Source organism: Mobula hypostoma, unplaced genomic scaffold (assembly GCF_963921235.1).
Source record: "Mobula hypostoma unplaced genomic scaffold, sMobHyp1.1 scaffold_36, whole genome shotgun sequence".
In the NCBI taxonomy this organism is placed as follows: Eukaryota; Metazoa; Chordata; class Chondrichthyes; order Myliobatiformes; family Myliobatidae; genus Mobula; species Mobula hypostoma.
The window spans coordinates 1,371,178-1,385,711 of NW_026948187.1; the positions used below are offsets into that span (position 1 = coordinate 1,371,178).

The 14,534-nt window shown below is 45.3% G+C and overlaps 2 protein-coding genes across 10 annotated transcripts in view; both read right to left on the minus strand.

The window, feature by feature from the left end:
• Positions 1 to 2,620: 2,620 nt before the first annotated feature.
• Positions 2,621 to 5,832, minus strand: LOC134341621 (gastrula zinc finger protein XlCGF49.1-like). The gene has a single exon (XM_063039520.1). It carries the CDS (start codon positions 5,683 to 5,685, stop codon positions 4,984 to 4,986), a length of 702 nt encoding a protein of 233 aa, XP_062895590.1. The 5' UTR covers positions 5,686 to 5,832; the 3' UTR covers positions 2,621 to 4,983.
• Positions 5,833 to 8,378: 2,546 nt separating this feature from the next.
• Positions 8,379 to 14,534, minus strand: part of LOC134341608 (zinc finger protein 239-like) — an 86,985-nt gene continuing 80,829 nt past the window's right edge. For 5 of the 9 annotated variants that reach the window (XM_063039488.1, XM_063039486.1, XM_063039485.1 and 2 more), the window contains one exon: positions 8,379 to 12,976. In XM_063039488.1, coding sequence (XP_062895558.1) covers positions 11,379 to 12,569 — 1,191 coding nt within the window. In that variant the 5' untranslated portion in view covers positions 12,570 to 12,976 and the 3' untranslated portion in view covers positions 8,379 to 11,378. The remainder of the gene's footprint in view (positions 12,977 to 14,534) is intronic. The other 4 variants (XM_063039493.1, XM_063039491.1, XM_063039490.1 and 1 more) reach the window with 1 other exon arrangement.

Sequence of the window (14,534 nt, forward strand, 5' to 3'; positions counted from 1 at the left end):
CACACTGTTACAGTGAAGTTCAACCCAAGTTGGAGAGAGAAATCATCTTCTAACTGGGCACAGTGCTGGTATCTGGAATGACCATCAAACTCTCTGATGCTCTTCCTGTCTCTATAAGAATGAGGCATTTCTGCCGTCTCCAATCTGTGACCTGGCTCAGTTTGACTCTCTCCATTGGTATTATTCCCTGTTCCCACTGAGCTGCATGGGTTCCTGGCCCCACAGTAGCTGAAACACTCAAATGCAAAATAGCCAGCAGTGTATTCCACTCACCCACCACTCTCTGTGTAAAAAAACTTACCACTGACATCCCCTCGGTATCTATTTCCAAGCTCCTTAAAACTATGCCCCCTCCTGTTAGCCTAATATCGACACCTTCCCCCCCAAAAAAAACCCTACCCAGTACAACTGCGGAGGAGCTAAATATAATTCCTCTCTTTGATCAGCTGTCTGAGTGATTCCCTGACTCTGAGAGGAAGGGGTATCTATGATCCACATTGTCAGGGTGTTGAGTTTACCAGGAGACAGAGACTGCAGGGACGGGAGGTTTTCTGTTGACTAATACACTGTGTGTGGACTCCGCTGGCAATTCTGGTGTTGTGACCCGAATCGAGACAAACACCACGCTGCCCACTCCACCAACAACACGGCACAGCCGGACACATAACAGGGGACTTTACATCTCACAACACTGGATTCAGTGATGAAACCCGGGATTAATGTTGTTGTCCCACTGAAATCATAAGAAACGTCCATTAAGGTGGTTTTAATTACAAGCGCTCCCCCACAGGTGACGTCACACAGGCGCACCCACGCGCCTGACGTCACACATGGGCTCCCCACACCGGGATCTGCCCTCACGTGGGCGATGTCCTACGTCACCTACGCGCTGGTGAGCTCGAGCTTTATCGGTTTAACGGCCGAGCGACCAATCACGTGAACAACTCCCCCCCCCCCCCCACCGCTGACAACCGAGGATTCAGGAGTTGCGCTATTCCCATTGGTTTGAAGCGATGTCAATCACGGTTTCATCCCTGCCCGTGTTCTTTTCAAATCAATTTTGACTAATTTTTCTCTCATGCCTCTAATTATCTTTATTCCACATCTGACTTTAGCTTCTCTTTCTCTAATGTCAGAATGAATTTGATTATATAAAGATCCCTTGCCCCTGAGGGTTCTTTGAACTTAAGTGACCTAATTAATTCTGGATCATTACAACACCCAATCCAGAATAGCTGATCCCCAAATGGGCTGAACCATGAGCTGCTCTGACAAAGCATCTTGTAGGCATTCTAGGAATTCCTCCTCTTGAGACCAACACCGTCCTAATTTTCCTAATCACCTGCATGACAATCCCCCAGGACTACTGTAATATTGCCCCTTTGGCACACATTTTCTATCTCCCATTGTAGTTTGTGGACCACATACTAACTACTGTTTGGAGGTCTCTGTACAACTTCCATCAGGGATTATTTTTACATTTGCTGTTCCTTAATTCTATCCACAGATTCGACACCTTCCAACCCTATGCCACCTCTTTCTAATGATTTTATTTAATATTTTACCAACAGATCCACACAACCCCACTACCAGCTTGTTCTTGGCTTGTTCTTTCAAGAAACATATAAGTATCTGGGAAACAAGAGGACCTGCAGATGCTAGAAATCTAGAGAACGACACACAAAGTGCTGGAGGAGCTCAGCATGTCAGGCAGCATTTATGGATGGGAATCAACATTTTGGGCAAAGACCCTTCATTGGGACTATTGACACCCACGTATCTGGAATATCGACAAGCAAAGAAAATAGAAAGTAGTGCAAAATAGGAAAAAAACCTTTGACAAAATTTAGTTCATGGCTTAAAAATCCTGCCAAACAGAGCTCAATAGTTAACAAATACAATAAAGGTAACAAACACTTTATCAATACCAATGTAGCCCCATGGTAAGCCTCAGGCTCGCTCAGCTCGCTTTTGTCCAGGGGGAGCAGCCTTCGACCCCACCAAACTAGGTAATCAAGTTTGTGTGGATACTGTGTGATGTACCCCTCCCCACCAAATAACAGACAATACACCATATGCGATTCAATGATTACAGTCTATAGATCTCACTGGAAATATGTAATTAATAGAGATAAAATAGAAAAGGAAAGTAAAAGGTGCCAAACTTTTCAAAGTTCAACCACTTCGTGCACAACCGTTGGCGCTCAATGAATGGGGTCTTCTTTCCACCATGCCATCTGCTCTGACCCTCTCGACCCGCCGCCTGGAACCAACCACGGTGGTCGACCAGAGCACGTCCAGCACGTCCTTCCTCTTCGGTTCTCCTCCCCAACACCCTGGGCCTTGGTCTACCGCTCGGAGTTTATTCCGTCGCCCAGCTTACAGCATCGTGTCTCCTCTCTCTGTCCCCATCGCGCCATCTCCCCCAAAGCCCGCAAAAACAATAGCTTACAGACACACAAGAAAGAATAACATCTATCCCAATTGGTTAGCAAATGAATACAATTCTCTCATCAGTAATGTAACCCAAACAAGTTGCTCAGCAGTTAACATTACAGAGAAGCCATTTTATTCACCTAGCACTAACATAAAAGAAGAAACCCCTTACACCAACATTGACTTTTTAAAATAAAAATATCTCGGACCCATTTCAATCAGTAACATTTACAAAGATAAATAAGAACTATTTACACTCAAACCCACTTAGATTAACACTACCTTGGATAGAAGGAGGAAGAGAAATAACACATGAAAAAAAATCACACAACAGTCAGATAAAAATTCTAAGTATATATTTTCATCAAAAATGAACAGGATTCAACACTCCATGTGTGTATATGTAATCATGATAAGTAATACAAACCAGAAAACTTCAATGCGAGACCAACTCAGAAAAATGAATCATCACTATGGAAGAAAACATTAACCAGTGGAATGAGTATGACCCTCCATGGGAGGCATCTCAACGATCTGAGCAGACGAGACGGTGACAAGGAAGCATCGAGCACCTGACTGAGAGTTGAAGAACTCTTCCCAGAAACAGAGGGGTTCCTTGCAGAAATACAGGACAAGGCGGTTAACAAAAGGAAAAAAAAAATGAAAATACATGAAATACAAACAAACAAGGCAGTAAGTGCAGAAAATGCCAAGAGAAACCAGACACAATCCAATACATTCCAGGATCCTGCATCAGTTTAACTCAATCTGATTACTTACAAAGGTACAATCAAGTGGCAAATATCATTCACCAAAATCTTTCTTTAAAATACAAACTCATGAATGCCCTCCATCACTTCATAAAGGCACATAAATTCAAGCTTGATCCAGTTTTAGTCAAAATCTTACAAATTATATGATAATCAGTATATTATTTCAGATAGGACAATCCATAATAACTATCCACATATAATATTACAGGATAAACAAGCAGGAACAACTCCCTCAATAGATAAAACCATTCACAACACACACATTTTTCTTGACCAATGGAGCACTTCACAACAGGTATTGTTTCAAAATATTTTCTCAGTCAATCAGCTTCCAAATGTTGCTACTCTGTTGTTCGCTGCCATGCCCCGCTGCTGATTCCCTTCTCCTCATCATACGTTCTTACCCCAACTATCGTCCAGAGCCCCAAACTCTGCCCTGTGTATACCCGCCTCTGGTTTCTGACCCTGCATTGTTGAACATCCAACTAATGGTTTTCTATTCTGCTTTCAGTCTTTAGGGGAAATGACCCATAATGTGCAAACGTGCCGTGAATAAGGAGGTTAACTACCAATGTCATTCTTCCTCAGCCCAGAGATTTGAGGGTGAAGATTATCTTAGACAGAACTGCAGTCAGCTCAACTTCTTCAGTCTGCAGAAGATTCAAGGGAAACCTCTTCACCCACAGAATAGTGACTGTTTGGAACAAATCACCGCAGGGAGAGTGAGAGATGACCAACAGGGGGAGATTTAAATGGACTGCCATGGAACAAAATCACTGGCAGGGTCCAGCCAGCCTGAGTTGACTCTCTACTGTACACTAGGTGTGTTATTAATTCACTAAGTACCAAAGACAGAGTTTAAAATAGAACTGATTTATTTGTCTCAGATCCAGAATATTAAACTCCAGTCCTATGAAAGGTGAATATGCAGCAGAAGAAACTCCTCCCATGCTCAGTGACCAGGGTGCAGAACTGGGTGTGGTGAGCAGCAGCAATAATTGCAGACGACGTTTCAGGCCGAGACCCTTCGTCAGGACTAACTGAAGGAAGAGTGAGTAAGGGATTTGAAAGCTGGAGGGGGAGGGCGAGATGCAAAATGATAGGAGAAGACAGGAGGGGGAGGGATAGAGCCGAGAGCTGGACAGGTGATAGGCAAAAGGGGATACGAGAGGATCATGGGACAGGAGGCCTAGGGAGAAAGACGGGGGGGGGGTGACCCAGAGGATGGGCAAGAGGTATATTCAGAGGGACAGAGGGAGAAAAAGGAGAGTGAGAGAAAGAATGTGTGCATAAAAAGGAGTAACAGCTGGGGTACGAGGGGGAGGTGGGGCCTAGCGGAAGTTAGAGAAGTCAATGTTCATGCCATCAGGTTGGAGGCTACCCAGACGGAATATAAGGTGTTGTTCCTCCAACCTGAGTGTGGCTTCATCTTTACAGTAGAGGAGGCCGTGAATAGACATGTCAGAATGGGAATGGGATGTGGAATTAAAATGTGGAACTGGGTGTGGTGAGCAGCAGCAATAATTGCAGAGTTCAGCACCAACAGTCACTCTCGAAATTGCATTCAGCAACAGTGATGGACAAATATCCAGCATGCAGCTTATTGAAACTTCCTCCACAGTGTGAACCCGGTAGTATGTCACAAGGTTAGATAACTGAGTGAGTCCCTCCCCACATTTACAGCAGGCCTCTTCCCAGTGTGAATTCAATGATGCAGATTTGGTGGAGATGGCTGAGAGAATCCTTTCCCAAAGTCTGAGCATGTGATCGGCCTCTACACAGTGTGAACTTGCTGGTGTTTCAGTACATGAGACAGTCGTGTGAATGCCTTCCCACATTCACAGCAGCTGAACGGCCGCTCCCCAGTGTGAACTCGCTGGTGTGCCAATAGGGTGGAAGAGCGAGTGAATCCCTTTCCACATTCTGAGCAGGTGAACGGCCACTCCCCACGGTGAACTGACTGGTGTGCCAGTACTTCGGATGACCGAGTGAATCCCTTTCCACATTCTGAGCAGGTGAATGGCCAGTCCCCAGTATGAACTGACTGGTGTGCCAATAGGGCGGATGACTGAGTGAATCTCTTCCCACAGTCTGAGCAGGTGAATGGCTTCTCCCCACTGTGAACTTGCTGGTGTCTCTGTAGGTGGGATGACTGAGTGAATCTCTTCCCACAGTCTGAGCAGGTGAATGGCCTCTCCCCAGTGTGAACTGACTGGTGTCTCTGTAGGTGGGATGACTGAGTGAATGTATTGCAACAGACTGAGCAGGTGAATGGCCTCTCCCCAGTGTGAACTGACTGGTGTCTCTGTAGGGTGGAAGAGTGAGGAAATCTCTTCCCACAATCTGAGCAGGTGAAATCCCTCTGCCCAGTGTGAACTGACAGGTGTTTCAGTAGCTGAGATGATTTAGTGAATCCCTTCCCACAATCTGAGCAGGTGAATGTCCGCTTCCCGGTATGCACTCGCTGGTGAGCCATTAGGTCAAATGACCGAATGAATCCTTCCCCACAAATTCAGCAGATGAATAGCCTCTGCCCAGTGTGAACTGACTGGGGTGTCCACAGGTGGGAAGACCGATTGGATCCCTTCTCACACACAGAACAGATGAATGTCCTTGCCCAGTGTGAACTTGCTGATGTACCTTCAGTTGAGATGACTGAGTGAATCCATTCCCATTACCTGAGCAGGAGAATAGCCTCTCCCCTGTGTAAAATGACGGGTGTGCTAGATGGTCAGATGATCGAGTGAATCCCTCCCCATAGTCTGAGTGGGAAGGATGATTGAGTGAATCCCTTGCTCCATTTCTTAAATGTCTGGACAGAGACAGCAAAACAGGTGTGTTGTGTTCGAGATTCCTGTAGACAAATTCCTTGTCATTTTTAACCTGTAAAAAGATTTACAAAATCCATCAATGGGTGAAGGACAACATTTCAGATGAGATCACTTTAGTTGCCAAGGTGTGATCTGACATCACACTGTTACAGAGTGGTTCAACCCAAGTTGGAGAGAGAAATTATTTTCTAAATGGGCACAGTGCTGGTATCTGGAATGACCATCAAACTCTCTGATGCTCTTCCTGTCTCTATAAGTATGGGGCATTTCCGCCATCTCCAATCTGTGACCTGGCTCAGTTTGACTCTCTCCATTGGTATTATTCCCTCTTCCCACTGAGCTGCATGGGTGCCTGGCTTCACAGTAACTGAAACACTCTCACACAAATAGCCTTAGTTGACGTGCAGCTGGGATTTTCTTTTATGAACTGTTAAAGTGCCACAATTTTAAGGCCATGTAAATATCTCCTACTCAGATGTATGGTTCGTCTGCACAGCTGTTAAAAGGAATTAGAGTGAGTATTAGTATTATTTCATGTTCTTTTCACAGTCATAGGAAAGTACAACACAGAAACAGACCCTTTGGCCCATCTAGTTTGTGTTCTATTTAAACTGTTTACCCCCGTACCCCTACCATCCAGGTACTTATACAAACTCTTAAATGTTGAAATTGAGCTCACATGCACCAGTTGGGCTGTCTGCTCATTTCACACCTGGATGACCATCTGTGTGAAGAAGTTTCCCCTCATGTTCCCCTTAATGTCTCACCTTTCACCCTTAACCCATGGCCTCTGGTTGTAGTCCCACCCAATCTCAGTGGAGAAAGCCAGCTTGCATTTACCCTATCTATGCTCCTCTGTCACAATCAAATCTCCCCTCAATCTTCTACATTCCAAGGAATAAAGCCCTGTCCTGTTCAATCATTCCTTATAACCCAAGTACTCCAGACCTGGCAACATCCTTGCGAATTTTCTCTGAACTCTTTCAAACTCTTTTACATCTTTCAATTAGGTAGGTGACCAAAACTGCACACAATACTCCAAATTAGGCTTCACCAATGTCTTCTACAAATCAACATATCATCCATCTATTGTTGCCAGTACATTAGTTTATGAAGGCCAATGTGCCAAAATACTTCTTTCCATCCTATATAATTGTGACACCACTTTCAGTAAATTATAGACCCTTTCTTCTACAGCACTCCTCAGTGCCCTACCAGTCACTGTGTAAGACTAAAGTGCAACACATAACACTTATCTGCATTAAATTCCATTTTCTGTTTCTCAAACCATTTTCCCAGCTGGTCCAGATCACAGTGCAAGCCATGATCGTCTTCCTCGCTGTCCATGACACCACCAATCTTGGTGTCATCCACAAATTTGCTGATCCAGTTAACCACACTGTCATCCAGATTACTGATATAGATGACAAACAACAACAGATCCAACACTGATCCCTGTGGCACAGCACTAGTCACAGGTCTCCAGTCAGAGAGGCAACAATCTGTTACCACACTCTGGCTTCTCCCAAAGACGGTGTCTCATTCAATTTACTATCTCATCTTGAATGCTGAGTGACTGAACCTTTTTGATCAACCTTCCATATGAGACTTTGTCAAGTGCCTTGCTAAAGTCCATGTAGACAACATCCACTGCCTTGTCTTCATCTACTTTCCTGATAACCTCCTCAAGAAACTCTATAAGATTGGTTGGACATGACCTACCATGCACAAAGCCATGTTGCCTATCCTTAATCAGTCTAGATTTATCCAAATATTTATTTATCCAGTCCCTGCACTTTCCTGTCTTGAACAGCGGAACAACATTGGCTATCCTTCAATCCTCCAGTACTCACCTGTCACTGAGGATGATTTAAATATCTGTGCTTACGCCCCGACAATTTCTGCACTTGTCTTCTGCAGGGTCCCAGGGAACAACTTGTCAGGCCCTGAGGATTTATCCATGGTAATTTGCCTTAAGACAGCAAACACCTCCACCTCTGTAATCTGTACAGGGTCCATGAAGTTGATGTTGCTTTGCCTCACTTCTATACACTCTGTGTCTGTCTTCTGAGTAAATTCGGCTGTAGAAAAAAAAAATTCCCCAATTATTTTGTCTCCTCATATGGATTACCATTCTGATCTTCCAGAGGATTAATTTTGTCCCTTGCAATCTTTTTGCTCTTAACATATCTGCAGAATCCCTGAGGAGTCTCCTAAACATTGTCTGCTGGGGCAACCTCATGCCTTCTTTTATTGCTTTCCTAAGTGTTCACTTGAATTTCCTGTACTTCATATGTACCCCATTTGTTCCTATCTGCCTGTACCTGGTATGCACCTCCTTTTTATTGATCTGGGAGATGAAAGCCAAAGGGGTGATGGAGCTGCATGGTGGGAGGTGGGGGTAGGGGGGGATGTTTAAACTAAAGTTGCAGGGGGAATGGGAGCCTGAATAACAGAACAGATAGTGGAGGGGTTGTGGAGACAGATGTTGTTCAGTCCTCAGACAAGTCAGGAATGAAAAAGTTGAGCATGGTGCAGTGAATATGCTCAATCCTGCATATTTCAATACAAGGAGCAGCCTAGGAAAGGCAGATGTGTTCACAGCATGGATCAACACCTGGAATTATGACACTAGGATCTGGCAACTGTGGACTGGGACAGGTTGCTTTATTGCAAAGGTGTGCTTGGTAAATGGGAAGCCTTCAAAATGAAATTTTGAAAGTACAAAGCAGGTATGTGCTTGTCAGAATAAAAGGTAAAGATAGAAACTGTAGGGAACCTTGGTTTTCAAGAGATATTGAGACCCTGGTGAAGCACAAAATGGAGTTGCATAACAGGGATAGGCAGGTAGATTCTTATGGAATACAAGAAATGCAAGAGAACAAGTAAGAAATAAATCAGGATGGCGAAAAGAAGGCATGAGATTGCCCTTGCAGAAAAGATGAAGGATAATCCTCAGGGATTCTACAGATAGATTGAGAGCAAAAGGATTGCAAAGCATAAAGTTGGCCCTCCGGAAGACAGGAATGGCAATCTACATGTGGAACCAAAGCAGATGGGGCGATCTTAAATATTTTTTTCATCCCTCTTTACTCAGGAGATGGACACAGGGTCCATGTGAGTGTGGAAAAGTGGCATTAAAATTGTGGACCCTGTACAGATTAAAGCAGAGGAGATGTTTGCTATCCTGAGGCAGATTAGGGTGGATAAATCTCCAGGACATAACAAGCTGCTCCCTCGGACCCTACGGGAGGCAACTGCAGAAATTGTCAGGCCCTAGCAGAGATAATTAAATCATCCTTTGTGACGGGAGAGTTATCAGAGGATAGCCAAAGTTATTTCGCTGTTCAACATAGAACATAGAAATCTACAGCATATTCCAGGCCATTCAGCCCACAATGTTGTTCCAACCATGTAACGTACTCTATAAACTGCCGAGAATTTTCCTACCACATAGCCCTCTATTTCTCTATAACCCTCTATTTTTCTAAGCTCCAAGTACCTACCCAAAAGGCTGTTAAAAGATCCTACTGTACCTGCCTCGACCATCGCTGCTGGCAGTGCATTCCACACACCCACCACTCTGTGTATAAAGTTTACCCCGACATCCCCTCGGTACCTATTTCCAAGCACATTAAAACTATGCCCCCTCGTGTTATCCATTTCAGCCCTGGGAAAAGCTTTTGGCTATCCACACAATCAATGCCCTGCATCATCGAAAACACCGAAAAAGGATCTAAGCATAAACAAGGAAATTATATATTGCTTTGAGGGTTTGTTGGAAGTATACAAAATTATTAAGATATAGATAAAGTACATGCAAGCAGCTTTTTCCACTGATGTTGGGTGGGATGACAACAAGAGGTCATGGTAAGTGGCTTCCATATTTAACGAAAATTTAACAGGAACATGTGGAAAACCTCTTCACTGAATTGATTGTGAGTGTGGAATGAGAAGCCAGCACAAATGGTGCATGTGAGCTCGATTTCACCATTTAAGAGAAGTTTGGATAGGTACCTGGATGGTAGGGGTATGGAGGGCTATGGTCCCGGTGCAGGTCATTGCATCAGACAGCTTAAATGTTTTCAGCATTGTCCAGATGGGACAAATGGCCTGTTTCTACACTTAACTTCTCCATGCTTCTTTGACAGAGAAGCTGGACAAACTTGACTGGAAGGGGAATCTGGTAGGAATGACGATGGAGCAGCAATGGGTGGAGTTTCCGGGAGCAATTCGGGAGGTGCATGGCAGATACATCCTAATGAAGTGATTCTTCCTCAGCCCAGAAAATAGAGGTGTGAAGAACATCTCAGACAGAACCACAGTCAGCTCGACTTCTTCAGTCTGCAGAGAATTCAAGGGAAACCTCTTCACCCACAGAGTGGTGACTGTTTGGAACCCATCACCACAGGGAGAGCGAGAGATGAACAACAGGGGAGGATTTAAAAGGACTGTCATCGAACGGAATCACTGGCAGGGTCCAGCCAGCCTGAGTTAACTCTCTACTGTACACTAGTGTGTTATAAATTCACTAAGTACCAGAGACAGAGTTTAAAATAAAACTGATTTATTTGTCTCAGATCCAGAATATTAAACTCCAGTCCCATTAAAGGTGAATGTGCAGCAGAAGAAACTCCTCCCATGCCCAGTGGCCAGGGTACAGAACTGGGTGTGGTGAGCAGCAGCAATAATTGCAGAGTTCAGCACCGACAGTCACTCTCGAAATTACATCAGCAACGGTGATGGACAAATATCCAGCATGCAGCTTATTGAAACATTCTCCCAGTGTGAACCCGGTAGTGTGTCACAACTTTAACATGCTGTAAGGTTTCACTGCTCATGTAATGGCCTCTCTGTAATGTTTCAGTGCGGAGGTAATGGTTTCTCTGTAGCAGCAATGTTTAGATTACAACTGGAGATAACAGGGTTTTGGAGTGCGGGGCTATCCAATGACAGATATGTTCTTTCTTGTGAGCCTGGAAGAGAGATTTTCATGGTCTTTTGCTGGGGAGAGATGAGAAGATGTGAATGTAGAGAGTGGGCCCTTTTGCTTTTGTTTCTGTTTACTTCACTAACCCTACAGTCAAAGCAAGAATTATAAAGCTCAACTGTGTAATCACATATTGTGTACTGTTTGTTATTTCAGGGTACTGATTTGTAACAGGGGACACATTGCGCCGGGTCCACCAAAATGAGGTTTCTTAAGTTTGGCCGGGCTGGGGGGCTAACACCCGCTATATTAAGCTGCTAGCTGAAGCTAGGGCTACGTAAGGTTAGATGACTGAGTGACTCGCTTCCCACATTCACAGCAGGTGAACAGCCTCTCCCCTGTGTGAACTCAGTGATGCACATTTGGTTGATTTGGCTGAGAGAAACTCTTCCCAAAGTCCGTGCAGTTGGTGGGCCTCTCCCCTGTGTGAACTCGCTGGTGGCTCTGCAGTTCACATGACCGTGTGAATCCCTTCCCACAGTCCGAGCAGGTGAACGGCCGCTCCCCAGTGTGAAGTGACTGATGTACCAGTAGGTGGTATGACTGAGTGAATCCCTTCCCACAGTTTGAGCAGGTGAATGGCCTGTCCCCAGTGTGAACTCGCTGATGTACCTTCAGTTTAGATGAGCAAATGAATCCCTTCCCACAGTCCGAGCAGGTGAATGGCCTCTCCCCAGTGTGAACTGACTGGTGTGCTTGTAGGCTAGCTAACTGAGTGAAACCCTTCCCACACTCTGAGCAGCTGAATGGCCTCTCCCCAGTGTGAACTCGTTGATGCACCTTCAGTTGAGATAACTGAGTGAAACCCTTCTCACACTCTGAGCAGGTGAACGGCCACTCTCCAGTGTGAACTCGCTGATGTACCTTCAGTTGAGATGAGCAAGTGAATCCCTTCCCACAGTCTAAGCAGGTGAACGGCCTCTCCCCAGTGTGAACTGACTGGTGTCTCAGCAGGTGAGATAACTGAGTGAATCCTTTCCCACAGTCTGTGCACGGGAACGGCCTCTCCCCAGTGTGAACTCTCTGATGTTCCTTCAGTTTAGATGACCGAGTGAATCCCTTCCCACAGTCTGAGCAGGTCAACGGCCACTCCCCAGTGTGAACTGACTGGTGTCTCAATAGGTCGGATGACCGAGTGAATCCCTTCCCACATTCTGTGCAGGTAAATGGCCTCTCCGAAGTGTGAACTCGCTGATGTACCTTCAGTTGAGATGAGCAACTGAATCTCTTCCCACAGTCTGAGCAGGTGAACGGCCTCTCCCCAGTGTGAACTCGCTGATGTACCTTCAGTTGGGATGAGCAAGTGAATCCCTTCCCACAGTCTGAGCAGGTGAACGGCTTCTCACCAGTGTGAGCTGACTGGTGTATCAGTAGGTGGGATGACCGTGCGAATCCCTTCCCACACACTGAGCAGGTGAAAGGCCTCTCCCCAGTGTGAATTCGCCGATGTACCTTCAGTTTAGATGGGTAAGTGAATCCCTTTCCGCAGTCTGAGCAGGTGAACGGCTGCTCCCTGGTGTGAACTCTCTGGTGAGCCATTAGGTCAGATGACCGAGTGAATCCTTCCCTAGAAATTCAGCAGATGACCAGCCTCTGCCCAGTGTGAACTGACCCATGTATCCACAGGTGGGAGGACCGACTGAATCCCTTCTCACACACAGAACAGGTGAATGGCCTTGTCCAGTGTGAACTTGCTGATGTACCTTCAGTTGAGATGACCGACTGAATCCATTCCCACTGTCTGAGCAGATGAACGGGTTCCCCCCTGTGTAAAATGACGGGTGTGGCAGTCGGTCAGATGATCGAGTGAATCCCTCCCCACAGTCTGAGCAGGAAGGATGATCGAGTGAATCCCTTGCTCCACTTCTTAAATATCTGGACAGAGACAGCAAAACTGGCGTGCTGTGTTCGAGATTCCTGTAGACAAACTCCTTGTCATTTTTAACCTGTAAAAAGATTTATAAAATCCATCAATGGGTGTAGGACAACATTTCAGATGAGATCACCAGAGATGTTGAGGAATGATCTGGCATCACACTGTTACAGTGAAGTTCAACCCAAGTTGGAAAGAGAAATCATCTTCTAACTGGGCACAGTGCTGGTATCTGAAAAGACCATCAAATTCTCTGATGCTCTTCCTGTCTCTATAAGAATGGGGTATTTCTGCCATTTCCAATCTGTGAACTGGCTCAGTTTGACTCTCTCCTTTGGTATTATTCCCTGTTTCCACTGAGCTGCATGGGTTCCTGGCCCCACAGTAACTGAAACACTCTCACACAAATAGCCGGCAGTGCATTCCACACACCCAAGACTCTCTGTGTAAAAAAAATTACCGCTGACATCCCCTCGGTATCTATTTCCAAGCACCTTAAAACTATGCCCCCTTGTGTTAGCCATTTCAGCCCTGGGAAAAAAACCTCTGGTTATCCACACGATCAATGCCCCTCATCATCTTATACACCTAAAAAAGGCTCCAAACATAAACAAGGAAATTATACATTGCTTTGAGGATTTGTTGGAAGTATACAAAATTATGAGGGTATAGATAGGGTGACGGCAAGCAGTTTTTTCCACTGAGGTTGGGTGGGATGACAATGAGAGATCATGGGTTTAAGTGGGGAAGGTAAAAATTTAACGGGAACATTTGGAAAAGCTGTTCACTGAAATGGTTGTGAGAGTGTGGAATGAGATGCCAGTACAAGTGGTGCATATGAGCTCGGATTCACTATTTCAAAGGTGTTTGGATGGGAGCCTGGATGGTAGGGGTATGGAGGGCGATGGTCCTGGTGCAGGGCAGGGAGTTGCATTAGACAGCTTAAATGTTTTTTCAGCATTGACTAGATGGGCCAAATAGCCTGTTTCCATCCTGAACTTCTCAATGTTTCTATGACAAAGAAGCTGGCCAAACTTGTTCAGAAGGGAAAAGGTAGGAGTGACAATGGAGCAGCAATGGCTGGGGTTTCTGGGAGCAATTTGGGAACTGAGAAATCGATACATCCCAAAGAAGTGGAAGCATTAGAACGGCAGGAGGACACAACCATGGCTGAAATGAGAAGCCAAAGCCAACAGAAAAGACAAAGAGAGGGCAACCAAAAGAGCGAAAACTGTTGGGAAGCTTTAAGAAACCAACAGAAGATGACGAACCAGGGCAGGTCACAGATCTCTCAGTGGGTGAGCATCTGGGGGGCAGTGACCACCGCTCCCTGGCCTTTAGCATTATCATAGAAAAGGTAGAATCAGAGAGGACAAGAAAATTTTTAATTGGGCAAGGGCAAATTATGAGGCTATAAGGCAAGAACTTGCAGGTGTGAATTGGGATGTTGTTTTTGCAGGGAAATGTACTATGGATATGTGGTCGATATTTAGGGATCTCTTGCAGGATGTTAGGGATAAATTTGTCCTGGTGAGGAAGATAAAGAATGGTAGGGTGAAGGAACCATGGGTGGTGACAAGTGAGTTGGAAAATCTAGTCTGGTGGAAGAAGGCAGCATACATGAGGTTCAG